General features: G+C 38.2%; 1 protein-coding gene and 1 pseudogene across 3 annotated transcripts in view; one reads left to right on the top strand and one right to left on the bottom strand.

Annotated features, from left to right (window-relative positions):
* LOC307125786 (NACHT, LRR and PYD domains-containing protein 3-like) overlaps positions 1-23,125 on the bottom strand; it is a 73,267-nt gene extending 50,142 nt beyond the window's left edge. Inside the window, exons 1-5 of one of the 2 annotated variants that reach the window (XM_079815901.1) lie at positions 23,024-23,125; positions 22,160-22,441; positions 20,701-20,823; positions 16,794-18,734; positions 13,129-13,302 (exon numbers count right to left, since the gene is read on the bottom strand). In XM_079815901.1, coding sequence (XP_079672027.1) covers positions 13,129-13,302; positions 16,794-18,734; positions 20,701-20,823; positions 22,160-22,386 — 2,465 coding nt within the window. In that variant the 5' untranslated portion in view covers positions 22,387-22,441; positions 23,024-23,125. The remainder of the gene's footprint in view (positions 1-13,128; positions 13,303-16,793; positions 18,735-20,700; positions 20,824-22,159; positions 22,442-23,023) is intronic. The other variant, XM_079815902.1, reaches the window with a different exon arrangement.
* LOC307126014 lies at positions 1,230-2,835 on the top strand (annotated as a pseudogene). Its single transcript has one exon. The product of its transcript is annotated as an uncharacterized misc_RNA (transcript).
* Positions 23,126-27,318: the final 4,193 nt, after the last annotated feature.

The raw sequence follows: 27,318 nt of genomic DNA, 5'->3' as shown, positions 1-27,318 counted from the left end.
AAAAACATATGCCAGATGCTGAACATCAAACAAAGACTACACGTACCCTACAGGCCACAGAGCTCGGGTATGGTTGAACGTTTGAACCGCACTATAAAAGAAAGCATCTCAAAACAAATAACACAACACCAGAACAAATGGACTGATGCCCTACCCACAGTCCTAACAGTGATACGGGCAACGCCTTCAAAGGCCACAGGTATCAGTCCATTTGAACTCATGACTGGAAGGGTCATGAAACTACCCATAGACCCAGAAATCACCCCAGCAGACCTGGGACCTCTCATGATTGCAACACAACAGTCTGTGTTAAAACGATTACAAGAGAGGCTGGAAGTGCTACATGCACACGCTGCTCTGAAACAACAGCAGTCAGATCTGATGAACGATGCACAATTCAACCCAAACTCTGAGGTGAAATTCTCAGAAGGGGACATGATAATGATACGCGTCTTTGTGAAACAAGGAGCTTTCACGCCCCGATGGCATGGACCATATGAAATTAAAGCTGTATGCAACAGCTGTGTGGCCACATCCGTAAAAGGAAAATTGAGATGGTATCACATGTCACAGTGCAAACTATTCAAAGGTACACAGAATAAATAAATAATTGTCAATGTTTTCCTCTTCATGTCTTCCAGGTTGACTGCAGCAATCCCATGGAGACCGGAAGAGAGAAAAATATCAGGGCCCACGTGCATCAGACTGGGCCAAAGGGTTTCACTCACACACAACCTGAATTGCGGGAGGTGGGTGTGGAAATACTCTAAGGGGCCATCCATGCCAAAAATTGTTATCACACCCAAAGAGACATTTACATGGCCTCCCGGTTTAGCACCGGAACCAAATTGTGCACCACAAATTTGCTGTAGGTCAGGTAGTACACACCCACCGGTTGAAAGCTTTTCAGGATACACTCGAGCACCCACATTCATGCACAACATAACCGCCTGGTACCAACTTAAAATACATCCAGGCGAAACAACTGGCAGTATGCACACTGTACAAGAGAACAATAATAATGGCATAGACCCTAAGTTATGCTATTATGTCAAAAGTTTGGAACCTGCAACATATAGGTGCTCACACACAGAAACCCACAATGACACACACATGAGATTTACGGAATCCATATATAATCTCACAACATATACACCACATGATCAAATACCAAAAACTTTTGTGTGGACCAACAGAAAAGAAGGAACTTATTGCATAGGTGAATGTTCACATAACTTAGACAATTTCACCAATCCACAAAACTGTTCATGGACATCTAAATATTGCTTTGAATTAACCACCTGTGGATACACCAAACCTAAAGAATGTCCAAAATTACACCCTATTCCTCCTGGTGGTCTGATCCGAGGAAACCTTAACAAGACTTTATTACATGATGTAAACTTGGTGATGACACATGTAACTTACAACATTTCCAACATTTTCTCTGCCTTTACAGAACATTGTGATGATAACGATGACTCCTTTACATGGCTACAGTCACGAATCGATGATTTAATTTCTGATTACAAAGACAGACTTGCCGTCCAAATTCCACCTGCTCGTTCAAAACGAGACCTGCTTGGTAATATAGCTGGCTTATTCGGATCAGTTAATTCAGCAGTTAACACCTACCAAATAACCAAACAATCTCAATTCTCCTCGTGGTTGATGGACCAAATGGCCACTGGTTTTCAACACATCACCAATAGCAATGATAACCTAATCAAAGCGGTTAGATCCGAAGCGCAGGCGCTTCTAACGATCAGCCATACATTGTTCAATCAGACCCGTAACATCGAACGTGACTTAGCCTGCAAAGCATATGCTCAAGATTTATTCACTGCAACTAGACAGGAAATTTTAGATCTTCGCCTCCATAAAACCCCAAGGCATGTTTTGAGTGATTTAATTGAGATTTTAGACCTGCATAGATGGCTCTCTTCTGAAAAAATGAAAAATGTAAGGTATTCGGAACTGCTATCTACAATTATGATGTATACTGGAAAAGAATGTATCGGTTGCATTGGATTCTTTGTCACCTTCCCTTTGATCCACCCAGACCAAGTCTATCCAAATTCCACTACTATTCGCTCCATCGGTATGGTCGTTAAAGATCAGGTAATTAAATGGGATCACCTCACTGGTTATATGACTTTGAAGGGTACTGAGACCTTATTTACCAGCCGCACTTGTTGTCAAGAAACTCACAATTATGTTGTCTGTACATGTAACACATTACAACCTTTCTCTCCCAATGATAACAAGCTTGTAAATGTTCAGTCGTTACATGGTCATTCGAATGCTGTTCAAGTGTCTCATACACAGTGGTGCATCATCAGCGAGATGAACTCCTTCACATATGGGGGGCTAACCTGCCCTGCCAATCATTCCTTCTGCTTGGAAGTGACAGAGGACTTTTCTATAGGTCAGATCAACATCCTTGGAAGAATGCCACAGGATGCAGAGGTCGCCCCCTGGTGGGATGACACCTTTTATTAACATGGAACAAAGGCATTGATCGAAACGATGGACTTGGTACAGAAAGTTATTCTTCAAACCGAGTATCACCTCTCCCAAGCGCAAGTAAAAACAAACTTGGCGCGAAAGACTGCACAGATTCTGTCTAGCACATCCACCAGATCGGCACAGAGTGCATATTCCTGGTGGGACTGGATACTTCGAGGATGTGCTGCTGGAAGCGCACTCATCTTCCTCTTCACGGTATTCCAATGCTGCTACTTCAGACACCTCATCAAATCTGTGAAAACATCCACCAACACGATCTTAGCCCTCAGCCCACTACGGCTACCCACCTTGCAAAGACTGAAATGACACCGTCGAAACCTTGTGAATGGCTCACGGTGCCAAGAGGGACAAACTGTAAGGTGGTGCCGATCGGTCTGGGCCGAGAGATGCCGTTCAGTCTGAACAGAGAAACCGTGATTTCCCGGAAACAAAGGACTTTCCCAAAGATTACCATTCGAACACTTCCCCAAATACACAACAGCCCCACCCGAGACACATCACACTGAGACACACACACCACACAATCACACCCTGCACAGCACCCTCTGTATAACTCACTCTCACCCACACTGAAAACTCATTCAAAATCTATGCAACGTTAAATGTATACAATGTGTAACTATGCATGTTTAATATCATTTGAAACGTATCAGTGCGTCTGGTAAAATGGTCTCATTCTCCTAAATCATAATGCAAACCTCCAAGAAGTTATGTAAGTTGATAAAAATACTATGTCTCACCAAAAGGTGACCCCCCACAGATCATCTACTCAAGTGCCTCCTGTATGTAAATAAATGCCCTCCTTTGCAGATGTCTAGAACCCATTCAAACACAGATCCTGGTTGCCCATTTGTGACCCCCCTGGATGAGGGACCAAAATCTAATTATAACCTCAAACACCACCATTTGTGGTCTTATTGAATTATCTGGGTATTTAAGGGAAGGTGATACAAGAATCGTGGAGTCTGTATTGAGATTTCCCACACTGCTTGTGTGTAGTTTTTCATGACCAGGTAAAGATTTCTAGAATCCTTGATTCTTGAATTATTGTTTCTGTATATGATTGATTGATGCTTTTTTACTCTTTGAGTTGACTTTTGATTGATGTTTCTTACCTGGTTAATAAATCGTTATGCTTTAAACTTACTGCAACGCATTTTGTGTTATTAACTCAGTATTTCATGTTATAACCATAACAGTACGGATATCTGCTCAGGTTAGTTTAACACGGACTAAGACACGGTTTTGGTGAAGCTTAAAGAGCACACCGGATCGATGCTTTAGAGCTCCGACTAACACATTGGCACTAGGTAACGTATACTTGGACTGTAGAGGTTGATAGGCTAAACAAGTCTTTCCGTTTAGAACAATAGTAAATTGTTAGACCAATCTAAATAGGGCAACCTCAATTCCTGATTATTGCAATATTGTTCTAATTAACGTATACGTGGGAAACCACGGCATGATTATAGAAAGTTATCATCAGAATTAGCAAGTTGGTCGCTTGATTCTGTGATAATGGTCATGGCCTCTGATTAGAAACAGTTTTGCATTAATTAAGTGAATTCAGATCTAAGGGAACTGAATAAAAATATTCTGGAATGATCAACGTATTGCACGGGCGTCCAGAATATCAGTGTGTCGCCTCTGCCTAGATGACCAAGACTGACTGGTCCGTAACAGAGATCGTAAACCCGGCCGGTGCGAAGCTCTAGACCGTTACTGGAATCTTGAATGCTGAGTATAACATAAGATAAACGATTTAAATTGAAAGACAAAGTATAAATCTAAAGTTAATGGTTAACAAAATCATTTAACACCTTTTCATTTAATGGAGTCAGATGAAACAACAAGGTAAATACATACAAAAGAATGTGTTTAAATTGAACTGTTTTATTGTGTAAGAGGAAAGACAGCGATACGCAGAAACACCTTCTCCCTGCCATTGGACGCCGAGAATTGGACCAGTGGGCGGGGTTTTACATTGTCATATTTTGGCTTTAACAAAAGTCCTGAGGGAAACTTAATCGAAGATGGTCACCCTGTCTGCAGAACATGCCAGAAGAAAGTCGCTGAAACACTTCAAAACTACGCAAGGCAAGTGGACTTTGACCTAAATACCAAAACTACGTCTGGGAAATAATAACGTGAAGCGAACGAACAAATTCAGACAAGACTAGGGTGACATTTAAAGGATAATAATCAGGGCTTGACATTAACAACCGCCATTTTCGGGTGTAACGTTATTTCGGCTGCACACTAGCCACTCTGGCTGTTGAACTTATTATGGTCTTCTCAAAAGCCAACTGTTATAATCGCGTTGCGCATTATAACCAATCACACGTGTTTTTATTGAGTTTATGAATGCAATGTCTCATAATCAGAGTCATTCAGATTAGCGGAGTTATGTTCAGAGCGCGCGCCGCTCTCACTCGCTGAAACCTGCACTCAAAGCAGAGATAAAAGTGCGATGTACGCAAGAGATTCATTCATCATACAGTGGTTGACTGTTTTTGTTCTATTTCAGCAGCAAAAATGGTTTAAAAAAAAACAGCAGAACCACAGCGCATCTGATATGACAGCCATAACGCAGGCGTATTTAGGGACCGTCTCTAAAGTTACATACAACATTGGTAACGTTATACACTTTTCAAACTTCACTCGCATTTGAAGAGAATCACAGTCATAAAACTGACTGTAAAGTGTTCATTTAGGTGTCAGGTATGATGCACACATTTTGATATTTAATAAAATAAACTGTCAAATCATATGGAAATATGGATATGCATTATTTCACTAGGATACTGTTTGGGCTCTTACCCAAAATATGCTAGATTTAAATGCATCATTGCTGAACACTGATGAGAATATTGCTTGAGAATATATTTACAGAGATAATATTAGAGATTATATTTACGACAAATTATTATTATTTATGCGTTATGCGTTGCTATTGGTGACGGCCATTATAAGGAAGGAAATCCCACAGAATAGAATCTAGCTTAAAAAAGTGCATAGAGCTGCTTGATTTATTTGTTGTTTGTTGATTTTCAAATATAAAACTTGTTGAAATGTTTTAAGTGTGTGCATCTGTTCTTTTTGAACACTTTCATCTCATTTGAACAAAACCATGATAATATTGATAACCGTGATAATTTGGGTCACTATAATCGTGATGTTAAATTTCCATACCGTTTCATCCCTAATTTTTACTGATCCACATACTTGAGTTTGTCCAGATGGCTGGACAACCGCAATTATCGCCCCTCAAGAACTACTACACCGTTTTACAACCATAGGACAGGAAGAGCTAAATAAACTTATCATTGCATCTAAACCAACAACATGTTTATTAGATCCAATACCCACTAAACTACTGAAAGAGTTGCTACCTGTAGTGGAAGAGCCTCTTCTCAATATTATTAACTCGTCTTTATCTTTAGGTCATGTTCCAAGAATATTCAAGTTGGCAGTCATAAAGCCTCTCATTAAGAAGCCACAATTAGATCATAATAACCTAGCAAATTACAGACCAATATCAAATCTTCCATTCATGTCTAAAATACTAGAAAAAGTTGTGTCCGCTCAATTGTGCTCTTTCTTGCAAGAAAATGATATCTATGAAAAATTTCAATCAGGATTCAGGCCGCATCACAGCACAGAAACCGCACTCGTTAAAATCACAAATGATTTACTTCTAGCTTCTGACCAAGGCTGTATCTCAATACTAGTTCTACTTGATCTTAGTGCTGCGTTCGATACTATAGATCATAAAATACTATTAGATCGACTTCAAAATTACACTGGTGTTCAGGGACAGGCATTAAACTGGTTTAGATCGTATTTATCAGACCGCTACCATTTTGTCTGTCTAAATGGGGAAAAATCAAAGATAACATCAGTAGACTATGGGGTGCCGCAAGGATCCGTGCTAGGCCCTCTGCTATTCTCTATATATATGCTGCCACTTGGTAATATTATAAGAAAACATGGAATTAATTTCCACTGTTATGCTGATGACACTCAATTATATATTTCATCACGACCAGATGAAAACGCTAAATTATCTAAACTGACAGCGTGTGTTGATGATATTAAACACTGGATGACGTGTAATTTTCTGCTATTAAATTCAGATAAAACGGAGGTGTTACTTATTGGTCCAAAAAATTGCCCACAAAACCTCTCACAATACAACTTTAACTTGGAAGGATGTCCTGTCGCTTTATCCACTACAGTAAGAGACCTGGGTGTTATATTAGACCGCAACTTGTCTTTCGAAAGTCATATTTCATATGTTACAAGAACGGCATTTTTCCACCTTAGAAACATTGCCAAGCTACGTAACATGCTATCTATTTCTGATGCAGAAAAGTTAGTTCATGCATTCATGACCTCGAGACTAGATTACTGTAATGCTTTATTAGCTGGTTGTCCTGCATCATCGATAAACAAACTACAGTTAGTCCAAAACGCAGCTGCTAGAGTTCTTACTAGGTCAAGAAAATATGATCATATAACACCAATTTTATCATCCCTACACTGGTTACCTATTAAGTTCCGTATCAATTACAAAGTATTGCTACTGACCTATAAAGCCCTAAATGGGTTAGCTCCAGTGTATTTAACTGATCTTTTATCGCCCTACAATCCATCGCGCTCTTTAAGATCACTAAACTCGAGGCTTCTGGTCATTCCTAGGATATCTAAGTCCACTAAAGGAGGGAGGGCATTTTCACATTTAGCTCCTAAACTCTGGAATAGTCTTCCGGATATTGTTCGAGGTTCAGACTCGCTGTCCCAGTTTAAAACTAGATTAAAGACGCATCTCTTTAGCCAAGCATTCACATTATAAATACGTTTTATACTACAGTTAAATCGCACCAACAGCATTAATATTCTGAACAGCAGCTATGCTAATTATTTCCCATCTGCTTTTCTGTTGTTATCTCGGGACACTAGTCCCGAGGTAACTAGTTCGTCAGCTCCAGTTTGTATCCAGCCTCTGATGGAGACTTCAGATGCCCCTGTGATGAGACGACTCGACGCCTGTGAAGAGACGACTCAACGCCAGCGTTGTTATGGCCTAAAATAATACATGATTGATTAACTTATCCTAACATTTTTTCTTTAACATTCTCTTTTCTAACATTTTTCAATGTACATTTATGAAATGCACTTTCTGTGAAGCTGCTTTGAAACAATGTGTATTGTGAAAAGCGCTATACAAATACATTTGAATTGAATTGAATTGAATGGCTGAGTGTATCAGAGAGTAACTTCAGTCCTGAATCTCCTGGGTGATTGTAGGTCAAATCCAGCTCTCTCAGGTGTGAATGGTTTGAACTCAGAGCTGATGCCAGAACAGCAAATCCTTCCTTTGTCACCAAACAGCGAGACAGTCTACAACAACAGTAAATGTTCTTATTCAGCCAGTGCGCTTAATTTTTGGAGATGTTTTATTTTGTTTTCAATTATAGTGTTTGTCAAAGTATTCAAAGTTTAAAGGGGCCATGTTATGAGGAATCAAATTTCCCTGATATTTGTACATATAAAAGCTTACTGTACTGTAATTTCCACCCCTGTCCAGTTGCGTTCTAGTGTGGCAGCAGAGTGCGAGTTCAAAACTTACACAAGTCTGTCCAAATTGATGCATTTGATTACACACGGGCGAGCACCCAGTTTGAAGGGTCATTAAACCCACCTGCTGCAGCTGTGTTTTTTCACACCTCCGATTTGAAAAGGCTTCCAAAAAGGGGCGTGGTCGACTGCGAAAAGGTGGGATGGGTATTGCGTGGAAAGAAGAAATGGTTTGCATAAATAGGGGAGTGTCATTAGGCGCATTGAAATGAGCTAATTTGCAAACCGGCAATGCACACACACAGACACAGGTGACATGGATAGCGATACCGACAGCAGCAGTTACAGCGGTCTTTACCCACATGAAAGTAATCCAGGGAGCAATTGAATGAGCTTTATGTAATGAATATATGTCGAGAATCGCTCTAAACGGTTGACGTCAGCATGTTCGACCAGCCCATACTTGGGCTGAAAGTACACGAAGACGTCAGCTTTTGTGACGTTGCTCCGACTCAGCTTTTCAGTACCTTTAGGGTTTTCAATTATGTGCAGCCTATACATATCTGTTTACATCGCATACAAGGGAGCCCGGGTACATATTTTACCAGACATGAGTCCGTGATGCCAACGTCACGTACAGCCTTTTCTACCCAGCCAGAATAGCTATCACTGTGGAGGGCATTAGACACTCCTTTGACTCTCTGATGTTTCTTTTTCTGTTACTGACTCTTGCTTTACAGTATAAATTCAACAACGGAATGAGGTTCAGATGTCTTAAACGGATAAATATCAAAGAGAAGCAGAGAGAATTTAGTTTAGTTTATATTCTCTCCTCAAGCTGTTGAAAAACAGCAATGTGCCTTTTGGTAAAACAGTTTTTCCACTACTACTTGTTTGGGAAGTGGTGGGGGGTAGGGTGGGTAAAGTTCTTATGTGGATGAATGTTACTGCATGTATGTCCTTCAGTTGTTGGTTTTTGTTTTGTTTGTTTTTTTGTTCTTTCTTTTGCTCTTTTGGGTGGATGCAGGGATATTTACTCATTTATTGTGCCCTCTACCAATATAGATTGTCGTTAGAAATGTGATGGGATCCTTAAAGACACTTGGAGAGACTAATATGCAGTTTGTCACCTCGAACTGTAAAGGCCTGAACGGTGCCTGGGGGCAGATGTTGCCTTTTTACAAGAGACGCATCTTAAAAATCAAGCACATAAGCAACTATATAAAAATTGGTTTGGCCACGTATTTCATTAAAAATTTAATTGTAAGTCACGTGAAGCCGCTATCATAACTAATCTGATTAGACCGTTAGCATCTTGCTCAAAAATGACCAAAGAGTTTCTATATTTTTCCTATTTAAAACTTGACTCATCATGTACTAAGACTGACGGAAAATGAAAAGTTGTGATTTTCTAGACCGATATGGCTAGGAACTATACTAGAAAATATGAAACGATATGGAATGAGGCAATACCGTTTATATCGATATACAGTAGATTGATAGCCTACGAGCGCATCTGAAACATAGCGGAGTACGCAGAATGAGCTGATGCAGGGAAATTCATGAAACAACTTGTCCACAACATGACATATGCTTTATATTAAGGGCTTCAAAATAACTGTAAAGATATAGTTAACACGTATGGTTTAAAGCAGCTTGCCCTGTCAGATGCTCTGAGAGAAAGGGTACTTATGCTGACAGACAGATACTTGCAGTGTTTAATGCGTTTGAAATGTGGTGCTTTCCTCAAATTACATTTCGCAGGTATATTCTCAATCCGTAAATGTTAGAAAGTCTTTGCTGTCAGGGGAGGATGAGCTTCTGCATGTGAATCTCCGCTAAAATTCAGGCTTCCGTGAATGAGTGCCACCGCGTGCATGCGCGGCAAACAGACGGAGCGCAATAGAATAGGAAGCAATAATTCTGACTAAAATATACATATTTCTCAAATATTTCTCAAATATTTGGAATATGTTGGACAATAAATGTGCCATATTTGGAATTTTAAACCTACAAGTAAGTATATTTTTATGAAAGTGACCATTATAATGGGGTAATTAAATTTAGGCTAATATGCTTTTTTTTTGTTTTTAATTTTCAGTTTTAGTTTAGTGAATTATTAATTTTCTTTTTAGATTGTAATGTTACAATGTTAGAATGTAATGCAATTGTAACCCCCTTTTTGCACATAATATAATGCATAGCCTACATTACATGCACTGTATCAATCAACATTGTTTTTAGGACATCATTGGGCAGGATGTGAAATAAAATTAATTATAATTCAAATAAATACAGATTTTTTTTTTTTCCAAATAGAAAAAATTAGAAAATCCCGCGATATATACTGTGTATTGCCATTCAACCAAAAAATACAAAGATATTATTTTTTTGCCATATCACCCAGCACTACTGTCCACACTGTGTATCGCAACTGTTCAGATCTGTTCGATTTGTGTGTTCCGTGGCACTTTTTTTTTCCAGAATATTTGCATTGGTTTACAACATACAACATACAAAAGCAACAATGATAACATCAACATAGAGGGGTTTGCAATACAGATGTTGTCTTAATTACAACATGACAAGCTGCCTCACTGGACTAGTCAAGTCAACTTTATTTATATAGCGCTTTTTACAATGCAGATTGTTTACAATGCAATTTGATTCGGCTGTACAGCCACTCTGGAGAAAACGGTGATGTAATCTAGCTCATTTCAATTATCATATAGTGACAATGTGGGCAGATCAGTTATTTAGTTGATGTATTTAATTTTGTTTAGTTATTCAATTTATTTCGATATTTAGTTGAAAATGTAGTGTCCCCAACCAGGCTTGTGCACAATTCAGAATTGAATTGAGAATGATTCCTGGGTCCGTGTACTTTTTCGTTCATTCGAAATTCAGCTTGATTTTTCGTTTTTCGTTCAGGTGGAAAATTAATGAACGTGTTGAATATTCGATTTCTAGACGTGGGTGGGAATTATACGCCCCTTTCTGCTGATTGGTCAGCCGAAGATCAAATTGTTACGTCAACAGTTCTTCCTCAGTTCAGCACAGCAGAATAATAGTTCTGCGCTGCTACGGATTCTTAACACGTTTATTGCAGCTACATTTAATCTTTTATTCATAAAACAATCAGACTAACGAATGGCTCGACACAACCCGTCCCGGGGCAGAGCCTAGACAGGGCTTTCTCCTGTGTAGATATAAATTAATACACTTCGCATTAGCTGGGTATGGCAGGATATATGACGGCTGTCATAGCCTACCCTGGTTGCCCAGTAAAAATAAATAAATTAAGATTTAAATTAATTTAATTAGTTGAAAATAAATAAACACTAATAAAAATAAATAGATTAAGATATAAATTAATATCAATAGTTGTAAATTAAATATTTTAAACTTTAGACTTGGGTATATTGGGCCTATTCACGCAAGAACTGTCATTCTGACTAATTGAAAACCGGAGAACAACAGTTCACACAGTTCCAATAACCTAAATTGCGGGTCCGCACTGAAACCAGATGCTATGGATAGGGTTGTTTTCCTGGCACACAACTTGTAAAGTGTAGTTTTAATTTAAATGACCAAGGCCAAGTTGTTTTTTTGGCTGTTGTTGGCATTCCATACATATTTTTAATTGATTTTTACATGTTGTTTATAAAGGATCATATTAATAAAGTAAGCTTTTTGTTGTTGACATGCCATATTTATTTTTGTTTTGTGAAAATGTTTTTGCCATATCTATGTATTTTTAAGTTCTGTGATTTTTACATATTATGTTCATGATAATATTATTAATGTTTAGTTTTGAAAAGTAAGCTTTTTGTTTCTGTTAAGTTCTGTTTGTACTATGCTGCAGTTTGAAAATTGATTACATTCTGCAACTGTTTCATGCATTCTGATTAAAAAAACCCGTGACATACCATGAAACTGCCAGAATCCTAAAATAAAGGTGATTTTTTTTTTGTCAAACCGCCCAGCACTGACTTAAAACAATCCTCACATAAACCCATAATTAATGTCATATTTACCTGTGCCCTTCCTACCAGTCTAACAGGAAGAATTTATACAGAAATTGAATTAAGTTACAAACAGTCTGCACTGCATAAATTAAATATAGATTAATCCTTATAAAGCTACAAAATCTTTGAGCGAGGAGTCTTCTCTGTTACCTTTATTCTTTGATGAACATTAATGACAGACAGTATTAGTGGCTGCTGTCACTGGTATACTCACACTAGCCACGGTACAGAGCCTGAGCACGAATGTCCCCCCTCCCCAGTCCCCTGCTGGCCTGCACTCACATTGCACTTAACGTACTGGGCCAGAGAATGCTTACGTCATTCACAATGCAACGTTTTATTTTGTAGAAGACAGGAATAAAAGCGCTTTCACTAATAGACTGCCTAATAGATTTATCATTTGTGCTATGCAGCGGTTTTCACTTGACTTGATTTTACTACATGTAACAGAAGATTACATATACAATGCCTGTTCGTCAATAAGGTGAGAACCAGACCCGTTATTACCCTAAATATACATTCTCACATTAGTTGAAAAGTGTAATAATAGTTCTAGTAGTAATAGTTCTGTGTTTGCTGTCGTAATGATGACAGCAGCGCAAAGCTGTTCCGTGCTCCGGCACACTTTGCGATCATCGCGCCTGAGCCCAACTGAACTGTGCTCTGGCCCACCTCTTCCAAGCGGGCCAGGGACGGCTGAAAACGAACCATGCCCAGGCACAGTACGGAACGATCCCTCTAGTCAAACGAACCAGACTTTGGGGGTCAAACGCACTCGGGTCACCTTCAGATCCCCTAGTGTGCGTACCCTCTGCTGCTCATGATGCGGATCTCGCACGCATCTCATTTTCACACAACTCTTTACGTTTGTTTAAGGATACTTCTGTGTGTTTTTGTTCGTTAAGAGAACTTGAGTTTGGTGTTTATAAAAGATATATAAATAAAAGATCACATATTATTATTAACATATTAATGAATTTGAAACTCAAACCTCAGTATGGTGAGTTGACAGTTTGGACTCTTCAGTCCAGCACAGAGCAGCTTCACTGCTGAATCCTGCAGGCGATTGTTGCTCAGGTCCAGCTCTCTCAGGGAGGAGTTTGGTGATAGTAGAGCTGAGGCCAGAATTTCAAACTGCTGATCAGTGAGGTTACAGGCTGTTAATCTGAAAAAAAGAGAGAGCTCTGGTTAAAAGGAATGCTAGTGTGCTGGTGATTCCACCAGATCACATCACTTTCTTAGGTTACCAACTTTACCATAAAATATCATGTTGATTAACATTCTGGTCTTCAGTCAGCAAGATTCACTTAAAGATTGAAGTTGATTAAAAAAATGGAATAATGTCAATATCAAAAGTAGCAATCAGTATCTGGTGTGGCCACCAGCTGCTTTAAGTACTACAATAATTTTAATTCAAATTATTTTACAGGGTTTTTCCTGCATAGAGAATTACGGGGCGGCTGCCTCCATCAAATTTTTTGCTGCCTCTGGCTGTCGACAAAACTCAAATGCTCGGATTAGGCCTGATGTGATAATTAAATAATCAGAAATATATATCAGTGGCACATGATCCTAATGATTTGCTGCTACAAAGTCATCTAAAGCCATCACATAGCTTAATGTGAGGCACAGAAGAATATTTACATCGTTAAATTAAAGTTGACGGAAACTTGTCTTCCCTCCGCTGCAGCTGTCAATCATTCACCGTTCAGGCTCAGCATTCAAAACAGCGCATCGCGTTCGGTTACGACCTCTTTTTTACAGTCTATGGTTACAAGCATCAGTGCAGCAAAACTCTCTCCAATATGATATATTCGCATTATAATACTTGATCTGTAGATAAAGGGCCGTGGATTTGCATAAAATGACTTTATCTTGCTGGAGTTTATTGCTGTTTATAAACGACGTTGTACTCACTAGTACCGGGTGTCTGTTAAATCACACACAACAAATGATCAATAAACTGTAGGACAGATATGACTAGGTGTGCGCTCAACATCTCTTCGCTTTGTGCCGTGAACTTTTCAATATGCAATTGCGCAGCTCTGCACACTCTGACTCCATGTTGCTTTAAGCACATCATTATGCACACGAGATGTGCAAAAGTGCTTTGTGCCGCTTTGTTTGGAAGCGTTTCATATTATCATAGTTTTTGCGCAATGAAAGTAGGGGTGCACCGATCCGACTTTTTCAGTCCCGATACCGATACCGATGCCTGGGCTTTGTGTATCTGTCGATACCCGATACCGATCCGATACTATTGTTGAATTAATAATAAACTGTATATCTTCCACCTTATACCTTCCTTGAAGAGACTAAGGCACCAGACTTTACTAACTAAAAATAACTAAGACAAAATAACAGATGTATGTAAAGTGTTGAATTCTTATTTATTTAAAAAACAATTGTGCATTCAAATCTAAAATAGAATGTAATCAAACTTCTTTAAATAAATAAAATGTAGCAGTGGAAACAAAAAACAGTGTATTGGTCAAGCATACAATAGTAATCTGACAGTTACCAAACATTTTTTACACTACAGATAATTGTTTTGGTATATAATCATATCAATATTCAAAAGTAGCATTACAAATTAACAAAGTCTTAATTTTCTGCCATATGCAATTTAATAAAAATGATCAGCTAGCTAATAACAACTTTGTTCTGGTTTCACCTCACTCCTGTCTAAATGATTGTAGGCTAGGCCTATTTATTTTACTACACATTGTCAACAGAAATAAGCTGAAATACTGTTGATAATTAAAAATAATTCTTACTACCCACTCTTGCTTAATTGGGTAAGCACACTTGTGTTCTCATTTCAGATGCGTTCTGAGTAAATTAATAAACTGATTCATGAGTTCAGTGTTGGACAGATCAGTTGTTCTAATCTAACCAGTCGTTAAAATGACTCGGTTCAAAGGAGTCATTAGGTCGCGAATCGGACATTAGCAAATGCGTTGTGTGCGAATCCCGTCTGTTAGAACATCGCGAAAGATGTCAACACACAGAAAACACTTCATAACTGAATATGATTTGTCTCCCGTTTATTGAAAGTATGCTTTATGTCAGCTGGTCAGAGAAGAGTCAACATTTTTTGAGCGCAATGCACACCCAGCGGTAATTCAAAGACACAATTGTCCGAATGTGTCACGTGCAACATGGTTTCGGTCTTCCAACCTTTAGATTTGGAATTGGATTAATATGTGAAATATGAGAGAGCTAACGCTGATTATTTTGAAGACCCAGAGAGCGCGCGCGGGGGAGGAGCTCTCTGGTCGGTCTCTCTGTCACTCAGGCACAAGTGCAGCATCTGTTCCACATACAATAACTCGTCAAATTAGGCTTTGGCGGCCATCAAAAAATGTTCAATGCAGGAAAGACCCTGACTTTACAGTAATACCACCTCCCCTCGAAACATTTAAGTTACTTTGCAGACATTGCAAACAGCCGACGAACTAGTTGGCGTGGCAAGCGTGAAATATCTCCTCCACACCGACTCTCTGGCTCGCTCCATGTTGCTTCTAGCATGCGACACACACGTGAAGCTGACGAATGACGTAGGTTCTGCTGCGACGGAAAAAAAAACACCTGGATCGGCTTGTGGATCTGTTCATTTTTCCGATCCCCGATCCAGCTATTTTGTCAGTATCGCGGCCGATATCCGATCCTAATATCGGATCGGTGCACCCCTAAATGAAAGGTTATTAAAAGCCTATCTTGTTCTGTCGTATCTACCATATCTTGTTGCCCCATTAAACAGCTGCACAATACATGTAAAATAAATGTCTTGTAATGTTATATTATTTGTGTAGGCCCGCCTATATACAATTATTTACATTCAAATATAAATCTAATAATATAAATTGTTTTTCATGAATGCATTTTATAAGAACACAAATGAATGCAAAGTAATGTGTAGTATTGTGTACCTTTTTATTAACATTTTTAGATTTTATAAAATTACTATCAATTGTTATTTTTTCAAGAATTACTTTTTGCTGCTGAACTATACACTCACTGATATTTTTTTTTGTCATAGCTTATAATTATATATTTTTATTCATTTGTTGTTTTCTCTATAATGAAGTAGTGTGTACTTAGTGGATTGTGTATTGTGTTTAACAAATAAAAGTGAGACCATTAGTTCCACAAACACAGACGTATAGAAATTCTATAGTGATAGAAATATATGAATGATACATTTATAACCCTTTTCTTTGGCCAGATTGTTGTGAATGTTTCAGTTATTTACTGAATTGAATAAATACTTAAATATTTAAAGGTTTTAGCTGTAATCTTACACTGCAAATTATAATTTACAAAGGATTAAATTCATCACAATTATTGAATGAACAAAGCACACAGAAAATGTATGACAAAGCCCTAAATCAGACAATTAATCAGCATAATTGACCTGATTTAGTTATATGTTTATTGTTAATTAACCCTGTTTTAGTTATTTGTTTTAATCTGTGGACACTCCTAATTTCTAAAATAAAAATAAATTAAATGAAATTAAAATGTTTTTGTCATTACAGTAGATTTACCAGAGGAAAAAGCTATTAGCCTACATGGGGGGGGCATTATGTACATTTTTCAATTTATATTCAAATTTCAATTCAGTTGATATTATGTTCATATTTTCATACTCACAAAGCCTTTCTGCAGTTTCTCACAGCAGGTAACAGTCTCCTTTGACCCTCTTGTGATGATATGATCTTGTACTTTTTAGGGTCAAACTCATCCATCACCTCCTCGGACATCAGGATCATGTTTGCCAAAGTTGAGCATTGCGCAAGAGAAAGACGTTTGTCTTTTGTTCCAGATTTTAAAAATGCCTGCATTTCTTCAACAACAGAATGATTCTTCATCTCAATCAAGCAGTGTGACAGATTCATCCATCTTTCAGGACTGACATTGTTTTTTTGACCTCGTTTGAGGTTGTGGATTATTTTCTTGATGCTCTCTGGGTTGTTCTCTGTGTGAATCAGCAGATCCTGTAAGAGTCTCTGATTGGACTCCAGTGAGATGCCATGAAGGAATCGAAGGAAAAGATCCAGGTGTCCATTTTTACTCTTCAAGGCTTTATTCATTGCTCCCTTCAGAAACACATCCAGAGAAACATTCTCACACTGAGATCTGAACTTTCCCGTCAGGAACATTTTCAGAACTTCACTGTTCTTGTGTAAATAGCAGAAAAACACATACAGAGCTGCAAAAAACTCCTGAAAGCTCAGATGTACAAAGCTGTAAACCTTCCTGTGATAAATCACAGATTCCTCCCTAAAGATCTCAGTGCAAATCCCAGAATACACCGAGGCGTCAGTGACGTCTATGCCGCTCTCTCTCAGGTCCTCCTCATAGAACATCACATTGCCCTTCATCAGCTGATTGAAAGCCAGTTCAGCAAGTTTCACAATCACGTCTCTGTTGGACTGCAGGAGTTTCTCTGGGTCTCTCTCTTCATACTTCTGGTTCCTCATACTAGTTTGAATGAGGAGGAAGTGTGTGTACATTTCAGTCAGAGTTTGAGGGATTTCTGCACTGAGATCTTGCTTCAGGATGTTTTGAAGCACAGTGGCTGAGATCCAGCAGAAGACGGGTATGTGGCACATGATGTGGAGGCTTCTTGCTCTTCTGATGTGTGAGATGATTCTGCTGGCTTGATGCTCATCAATGATTCTCTTCCTGAAATATTCCTCCTTCTGAGGGTCATTGAATCCCTGAATTTCTGTCACACGGTTGATGTATTTTGAGGGGATCTGATTGGCTGCTGCTGGTCTGGTGGTGATCCAGAGGAGAGCAGAGGGAACCAGATCTCCTTTCATGAGGTTTGACATCAACACACCCACTGATGAAGTCTCAGTCACATCAGAAACCTTCTCACTGTCTGAAAACATCAGTGTAATTCTGCTTTCATCCAGACCATCAAAGATGAACACAAATGTACATTCATCATAATTCTTTAAGTCCAGATTTTGAAGTTCAGGATGAAAGTCCAGCAGAAGTCTGTGAAGACTGTGCTGATGATCTTTAATCAAGTTCAGCTCTCTGAATGGAAGCACAAACATGAAATCTACATCCTGATTGGCTTTTCCCTCGGCCCAGTCCAGAATGAACTTTTGCACAGAGACGGTTTTTCCAATTCCAGCGATGCCTTTAGTAAGAACAGTCTTGATTTTGTCTTTCTTCTCTCTTCTCATCTCCTCATATCCTGGTTCAGGTGAAGGATCAAATATGTCATTGCAGTTGATTGGAGTGTCTTGGAGTGTCTTGTAGCTTTTCTCCATCTGTAGCACCTCATGTTCTTCATTCACTCCTTCACTCTCTCCCTCTATGATGTACAGCTGTGTGTAAATCCTGTTCAGGAGCGTCTGATTCTCTTGTAGTTTGACTCCCTCAAATACGCTCTCATATCTGCTCTTCATGCTGGTTTTGTGCTGGTCTTTGACTCTCTGCAGATCATCATGCACTGGTTGGTGAGAGTCGAGCTGCAGGGCTGCTTCTGTGTCATGAGGAATGGTGTGTTTCTGACAGGAGGAGGATGTGCTGGGCTGACAGGACACATCTCTGATCTGGTCAACTCTCCCACCACTGAAAACACATTAAGATGAACAGAGACACAAAACCTTTGTGAAAATAAAGAAAATATTTAAATATGTCTAATATGAAAATCAAACCACATGTAGAAATAAGTGTTTGCTTTTTCGGACAGATTTCTATCTATTGTGGACAACTGACTTCCTAATATCACACATGGAGATCCTCAAGGTTCTGTTCTCGCACTGTTATGGTTTACCCATGTTTCCAACAAACTGTAAATTAATCAGGCATTTGGGGGAAGATACTGACCTCCATATTTAAAGTGGTGAGACATCAAGATTTCAGTTGTCACATTTTAAAAAATAAACAAATAAGAGAAAAAGGGCTAAAAATCTTGGCAGAAAGTTTTTTTTTTAATTTTTTTAACCAGAAACCATTATTTTAAAATATCACAGAAACACTGACATGAAGAAAAATCAGTGTTCATGTCAAATTGTTACATGTGTAATTAATTACATGTAAACGGCGACTGATGACAGAAGATGTATTATAGAAAGGACTGCAAACTCCGTTCCTTTCTGCATTACCTAGTTGCACATTAAATCTCTTTTACCACAAGTGAGGCTTTTGAAAAGTCAGAAGATTTTGTCTAAATAACCTTTCCTTTAGAAATGGAAAAATCACAGATTTATTGTCATCTTGATCAGCTGATATCAATCATGATATTTAAAAGTTGTTTAGTATTCACTCTCTATGTCTATGTCCAGTTTGAGCAGTCTTACATTTGAGTCATCAACATACGTGACCCGTGCTGGCAAAATGAGTCAGCCCGAGCTTCGGCGTGCGTGAGGTTTATCTCTAAAGATCTGACTCTGCTGATGTTGAGCAGAAACGACTGTATGCACATTTTAGAACTGATAGACGCGACGAGGACGTACAAAAACACTGACTCACAAGATAGAAAACACGAAAACACCGTTCTGTCCGGAGAGAGAGAAGCCGCAGTGTGTGCACAAATAATAAATAATTAGCTACACATCAGAAATCACTGATCACAGATCAGAAGGAACTGAAAAAAGACTTCTGTTTTCATTTGTACATCCAAACACTGAGAAACTACCAGCGTTCACTCGTTCACAAGCAATGATCTCTCGAGCGCTTGCATGGGCGTGCCAGATTCTCTGGGCGGAGGAAAGGGAGGAAACCGTTCCTGTGTGGACGTCAAACCAGGAGACTTCAGGATTGGCTCGTCTGGCCTGTCATTTTCTCAAGGGCAGAGAAAGACAGCCAGAACTCGGGTTTACACCGATCAACATTTCTATCCACTTGGGGACAATATTCAGGCTAGGGGAACTCATTGATTGCTATTTGGAGCATTGGGATCGCTAGACGAGGGCTTAAATTAACTAATGTTTGTGAAAACCTCAAAAATCGACCAAAATTGACATTTTTCACTTTTGCCTGTAGCTCGTAATTATCCTGTATGCAACTAATTTTGCCAGCACGGGTATTATGTATGATAGAAGTTTAGAGACAATCAGTCGATTCATAGGATGTGATTATTGACTGATTCATGGCTGATTGATCAGAGTATCCTTACAAAACTTACATTTATATATTAATATTTAAAATATTGAAATGAGCAAAGATTTTGTGGCACCTCTAGCCATTCGTCACGACAACCAGTTGATTTTATTTATTCCCAATAAATTAAAATAAAACCCTGTCTTGTTTCAGTTTCATCAAGATTGATCATTTCAGTGCATCACTAATTTAAAGGATAACTGTGAATATAACAGAGGAAACAAACACATGTAACAAAAGTCATTCCTGTGCAAATGGAGATCTAACAAAGAAATGACAGAGATAAGCATAAGAAAGCACTATTTAACAAAGACACTTTAACAAAGGTGAAAGGATTTATTTCTCTGCATCACAACTTCCACTTGTTACTTGTTAAATAGCTTTAACTTTATGCATTCAGTGCTCTTGTGTCTCTCACCCTGATGATACTCACACAGGGTCAAAGGTCACTGCTCCATCACTGAATTGTGGGTGCTCATGCATGGGGTTGTTACTCCTTATGGACAAACAGTTGGACACTGGAGAAGCTGCTCTCTTTCTTTTCCTGTTGTTGATTCTGAGAGAGAGAAAAAAACCCAGAAACATTTCAAATAGTTTCTTTGCAGTTTATTTGTCTGCTCCATTAAATTTTAATTATTTGCTCATTATTGTCTATATTTTGAGACAAAGGTCTTCTTAATGATTTTCAGTTTTGTTTAAGCAACAGTTCTTCAATAACCGAAGGACATGTAAAAGTATGTGGCCTAAAGACAATAGTTAACATGATCATTAATATCTGGCTGACTTAATCATTAGGTGACGTGACAAGGATAGATTCAGATGTTTAATATAATTTATTAAGTTGGGTGTCCACCTTAGAGATAATCACCATATTTATAATGAAACCATATGTATAATGAAGATCATATCATATAATAAAATATCACAATTATTGTTATTGTTAAGCCAATACTAAAGAGATATAAATATTAAATCTCCTTCAAAGATAGTTTTTATATATATTTTCTGTTTTTAAAAAGAACATTTTAATGACAGTATATTTATTAAACAAATGCATTTCCTTTATTTATCAAAATAAGCAGAAAATAGTACAAACTTTGCTGAAGTGATAAACAATTATTAACTTATGTATTATGTAAAACATATTACTTTATAGCTACGGTATTCATATCAATACTGGGGGCCTTTTTCTTCACAAAAATTATCTTAATTTATTTTAAGATAAGTCCTTCGGATGAGATGTTAAACCTTCTATAACTTTGTTTTATTTCTACTTTTATAGTTGCTTGCATTCACTTAAGCAATGAAATCATGCGTCTTCTATCAAAAGAGACCAGTAGCAAAGCAAAGCAAAGCATCCAAAGCATTCATGAATTAAAATCCTTTAAGTTTTTAAATCACCAAATGGAGTTTGAATGTCACCTAGCGGCCATATTGGGAACTGCGCCTAAATAAACACCCAAAGCATACTGATTGTTTGGGACAAATTTGAAAGACAAATTGGTTGGATTTATCGCTTTGACTTGCAGTTTTAGGGAGCCCAGGCACAGATTTTATATTAATTGAATAGAAAAATAAATCTAGTGCAGTACATTAAGTGCAGCAACCATTTAAGTTTGGATATGTAACTTTCCAGTCTATGTTCAAAAATAAGGTTGCCAGTAAGAGGCTAATGACACTAATTATCTGGATTACAAGACTATTATCTATAGATATATTCAATTTGAATACATATAGCCTTCTTATCCTTTATTTTAACAACTATTTGTGCAAACATACACACACTTGTATTTGTCTATATGTGTGTTATTTTTAGGGGTGATAAACCAATATAATATTTAATCTAGGGCGTCAACGGAGTCTAGGCCAGCCCTGAACGTCTTGATACTCACACAGGGTCAGAGGTCACAGCAGCTCCATCACTGAACAAAGGGGGCTGAAACATGGAGTTGTTACTCTTCATGGACACACAGCTGAATCCTGAAGATGGTCCATCACTGAACTCAGGGGGCAGAAACATGGAGTTGTTACTCTTCATAGACACACAGCTGGAGACTGGAGATGCTGCTCTCTGAGTGTGAACAGACGCCTCCTCCTCTCTCTCCTCACACACACTCATTTTACAGGAAGTTTGCTCCTTCTCTTCCTCCTTGATGTGAGACTTGATTTCAGGCCTGTATGTGGACACAGAAAACATCCACAATACACAACTGAATTTTGACACACAGTTTATTTAAATTGCATTTAATTCACTTTAACTCAACAGTAATAGTTTTTCTCCAGTTACTGTAAATGAGCAACATGTCAGCCACACTTTCAATCGCAGGTCATTCAAACACTGGATTCACCTTCACTTTAATGACACTGCTGAACTCTTGCTGGTGTTTTTCCGCATTAAGCATTTTTATGTGTTTATGGGATTATCCTGTGACTGATGAGACTTCCTTTCCACAGTCGTACTGCGTCACTGAACACACATTACACTATATAACGTTAGATTATGAAATATGATTTAAAGACAATCAAAGATTTCAACGTGAACATTTATACTAAAATTCTCCAAATTAAAGTAGGGAAAAGTGTACGTTTAACCATTTTCGGCCATTTTATGAGTGTTGCAGTTGACGTAGTAGGCTGTCACGAAAGTAACTAAACTATTATTATTAGGCTTTGTGTTTGAGTTCGTCATACGGTCTGTTTCAAGACGCATGTATACTCTACCGATATTTCAGCTACGGAAAGTTTAACGAACTTACTGTCACATGTGAAGCGATTGTTGATTTTTTTGGAGCGATTGCTGATTTTGTATCTTCCGAAATGGAGTCAGTCTGACGCGACTGCTTTCGGTTTCACTTACTAGCAGGGTTGGTTGCCATATCCCCGAAAGAAAATCCCCAACATTATGAAGCTGCAGACCAAGCCTGTAGTGCTTCAGTCAGAAATTGAAGCTTTCGCGCCTCGATCGCCCCCCGGTGGCGATATTTTTTTTCCCAGGATGGTAGGGGAAGGTACCGCCTTTTTCGTCAATGATTGGCTAGAAGGGCTCTCCTCCGATTGGTTATTTGATTTGGCCGTGAAACGTCATCTCACGTTCATGGCAGGCCAGGCTGTCGTGTGCGTGCCATCAGATTTATATTCCAAGTTCACATGGTGTATCTAGTTGAGGCAAACACTATGGGTAAATTGACTGTACAGTAACTTTAAAGCCACACAGAAATGTGGTGGTTAAGGGCCACTGTGTCATGCTAATGTACTGATTCGTCCCATCTTCTATAGAAACAATCTCTTTCCAAAACAAATAACATTTGTTAGCCATTTCAAGGTAAGGATTACACAATATTAGTGCATCAACATTAACTGTATGTTAAACATTACTAGTAATTATTTTGTGTGTGTGTGTGTGTGTGTGTGTGTGTGTGTGTGTGTGTGTGTGTGTGTGTGTGTGTGTGTGTGTGTGTGTGTGTGTGTGTGTGTGTGTGTGTGTGTGTGTGTGTGTCTGTGTGCATGGGCGTCGGAAGCAAAAAAAATGTGGGTGGGTCCTCAGAATTGTTTTACTGGAGTAGATGCCAATTACAAATATACCGCTTTACTTGGTAAACGTATAGGTCGGAAAGACAAAACTACGTAAATCTTCAAATCACTGAGAGTGACGGTAGTGTAGGGGTAAGACGTACGGCATCTAGTTTTGACACAAATCCACCCGCGGTTCGAGTCCGGCTTTCGCTGAAATCAATCTTCTCCGTTTTCCCATCACATATCAAATCGGAAAGGCATTTATTTTCAATACAAATTAAGAAAATATTAGAAAAGTGGAAATAAAGCGTCTAATATGTGTTTAATAATAAGTGTTTATCGATTAGGGGTAGGTAAACAGACATGTGCTGAATGTTAGAGACGATAAAAGAGAGTGGGTCCAATATCATTGATCGTAAAAAGTGGGTGGGTCTTGTCCCAGAACTTGGAGAACATCATACCGGATCATCTTGAGGTTAGGATTAGGTATAAATCAACGGACAGGGAGAACAGCTCCAGTAATAAATGGTTTTGGCGCAGGTATTGAGAGGTTAGGGTTAGGGTTAGGAAACAGCTAAGACCCTAAACAGGCTATGAAATTGTGAACTTAAACAGGCTATGAAATTGTGAACTTGAAATATAAATCTGAAGACACGCACATATAGCGCTTTTCTTAGTAGGCTATGTTGGATTGACTTCGTTTAACGACGATCAAAACAGACTAGCTGACAGCCTGCCATGAACGTGAGATATATAACCAATCGGAGGAGAGCCCTTCTAGCCAATCATAGATGAAAAAGGCGGTACCTTCCCCTACCATCCTGGGAAAAAAAATATCGCCCCCCGGTGGCCGGTCCCAGTATAGCTCCTAAACCCCGCCTCTCCATGTATTAGAATGGGCGCGAGACACACTAAACAATTTAATTACACTTCAAATAATTGTTTCCTTAAAGATGGTTTCTGTCATTTTAGGCAGTTTTTATTACAATAATTTTATTTCAAGTGTTCGTTTTTTAAATAAGTTTAGTTTTAGTGAGTTATTTGATGCTATAAAAACGAGGGGTGTGACGTCATGATTGACAGCTGAGATTGACGGGTTCTCTGAATGAACTTGTCACTGAGGCACTAACGGACTTTTTTCTGGATTTTTGGGAGGAGATTGGAGCTTTAGCTTTAATTTCTACACTTCCATAACTGTTTATTTCACACCAACATAATGAATTGTTCTGCATCTGCGAGAGTGTGGGCGGGCTTTTGATAATCGCACCTCTACTTCCTGTTCTCTACTGCGCAGACTCGGTCCCAAGATGTCAGCGCCGTGAGCGGGCCTATGAAAGCTTCAACTTTGGTCAGCGGAAGTCAATGAAGTCGCGTCGTCCATATTTTTTTACGGTCTATGCTGCAGACCATAGACCGTAGCTGCAGCCAGAGCCATAGAGAGAGAGAGTTGCGACAACTCCATAGACTCCAATGGAACGGTTTTTTTTACAGCAATGGCGGCTCGCGGAGACTCTCAATAGTTCCCGGAAGTAGCAGCCGCGCCATAGTTACAGCAGAACAGACCGTTTGTGATGCACTTTTAAAAGGTAAGACGTTTAATCAGTAAGATTTTAAATGATCAGCACATTTTAATCAAAATAACTTGTACATTAAAGCCTGCTTGTGTAGATTATTCATCATTAAAAATATGTAGATTTTAAAAACAACATCGCTATAACTACATACTCATGCTACATACACATGTCGATGTGTAATAAAATTATTGAAAATCAATGCATTTATTGACTATTAATTACCAAAAAGCGCAGTTCTGTCACTGTGACTATCAATTTGAATTGCCCGTCAAAGCACTTCCTGGAACTATTCGAGGTCTACATGAATCACGTGACTATCAAGCGTTTTGAACTTCCGTTGTCGCAACTCTCTCTCTCCATATGGCTCTGGCTGCAGCTACATTCCCGCACCCAGAATCCCGCATTCTCAGACCCCTCGTTTTTCGAGACAGCGCCTCCTGCTGTTCGGAAGATCGTATAACACCCACACACAGAGTCCCGCATTCTGAGACTCCGGATGCAATATTACGGTCTCGCTTCTTTTAAAGTTTTCCAAATAAATTCACACAAAATAAAAAACACACTGTAGGTGTTTCTCAATGTCTAGGATCCTTCCTTGACATTGAGAAACGCCTTGTGTTCTCTGACTAACAAATTACCCAGTAGTTATTTTTTGACTGTGGGTGGTAGCCTAATTGAAAGAAAATTACTGATGGAAGAGATACAATTACAGATTGAACTATTTTATTATTAATATTAATATTGTGTGATATTATATTGCCACAGTGTTTTTTAAATTAAAATTCCTATGTTTCTTTCAGTTCAACCTATGCTAATGGTCTAGTTTACATAGGCCTACCATGCTAACATTACAAAACATGTTTATTGATATTTTGAATGCAATGCAAAGCTAAACTCAAATAAGAATAGACAAAACACCAATAATAAACAATTCTGTACTTTATTTAACGATCACCTAAACATCATCTTGCTGTAAAAAGGACAAAGCAAAGAAAAAAGGTAAGAAAGAATTTTGTTAGTGACTTTACTTTTCATCTTCAATTGCATAAGGAAAAATAATAACTTTACTTTCTGGTAGGTGACTGTTTTTTCATTCATTTGGCAATCGCTCGGTCAAATTCCTCGACTTCACTAAAATTATTGCCATTGTAAAAAAATTGTGTAATAATAAATTATATATTTTTTGCAAATGCAAATTACAAGCATAGTGATAAGTAAAGCCACGGAGGAACACCTCCTCAGCCTCCTGCCAGGACAATGCCTACATAGGCCATGAATGATGGCCTGTCCATATAAATGAATAAATTAATTAATTAACATATAAAACATTGCATATATGGCAATAATAGAAACAATCCAATTGACAAACATGTTTGGGCCCACCTCAGGAAAAAGAAAACTACAAATTAACTCCACTTCATCTGTGAAGTTCAGTTGAGTTTTAGACTTATCCAGCAGAGCTTTGAGGTGCAGAATGGCTGCATTGCTGCTGCTCATTGTCCATGTACTGGCACATGTGGCTTTGGGGGGAACCACTTTGGTTTCCCTTTGAGAACATCCTGTGGGGCAAACAGAAAGTGTTATTTTATATACATATTTCATATTCATATTATATACATTTATATTTATATTCATATTATATATATATTCAAATATTTATATATTCAGATACAGTTATTTCACCATTTGCAAGATCCTTCATATCAACAACTTCATATCACAGTTTAATTAACATGGATTCATTTTAATATGTAAGTTTTATAAGTACTAATTTAAGTAGGCTACATACATTATATAAAGTAAAATAATTACTCCATCTGACATTAATTCAATTTATAGTTTTAAGATAAAAGGTAATTTAAAAAAAGGTCAAACTGTAAATCTGATTAAATAATTAATGATGACATTCTTTGATATTAACACACTCAATGTATTTAATTGGTCTACCTTCATTTTAATCGGAT

The sequence above is a fragment of the Gobio gobio genome (genome assembly GCF_949357685.1).
Source record: "Gobio gobio genome assembly, chromosome: 1".
Taxonomy (NCBI): Eukaryota; Metazoa; Chordata; class Actinopteri; order Cypriniformes; family Gobionidae; genus Gobio; species Gobio gobio.
This window is presented reverse-complemented; position numbering and strand designations above follow the sequence as displayed.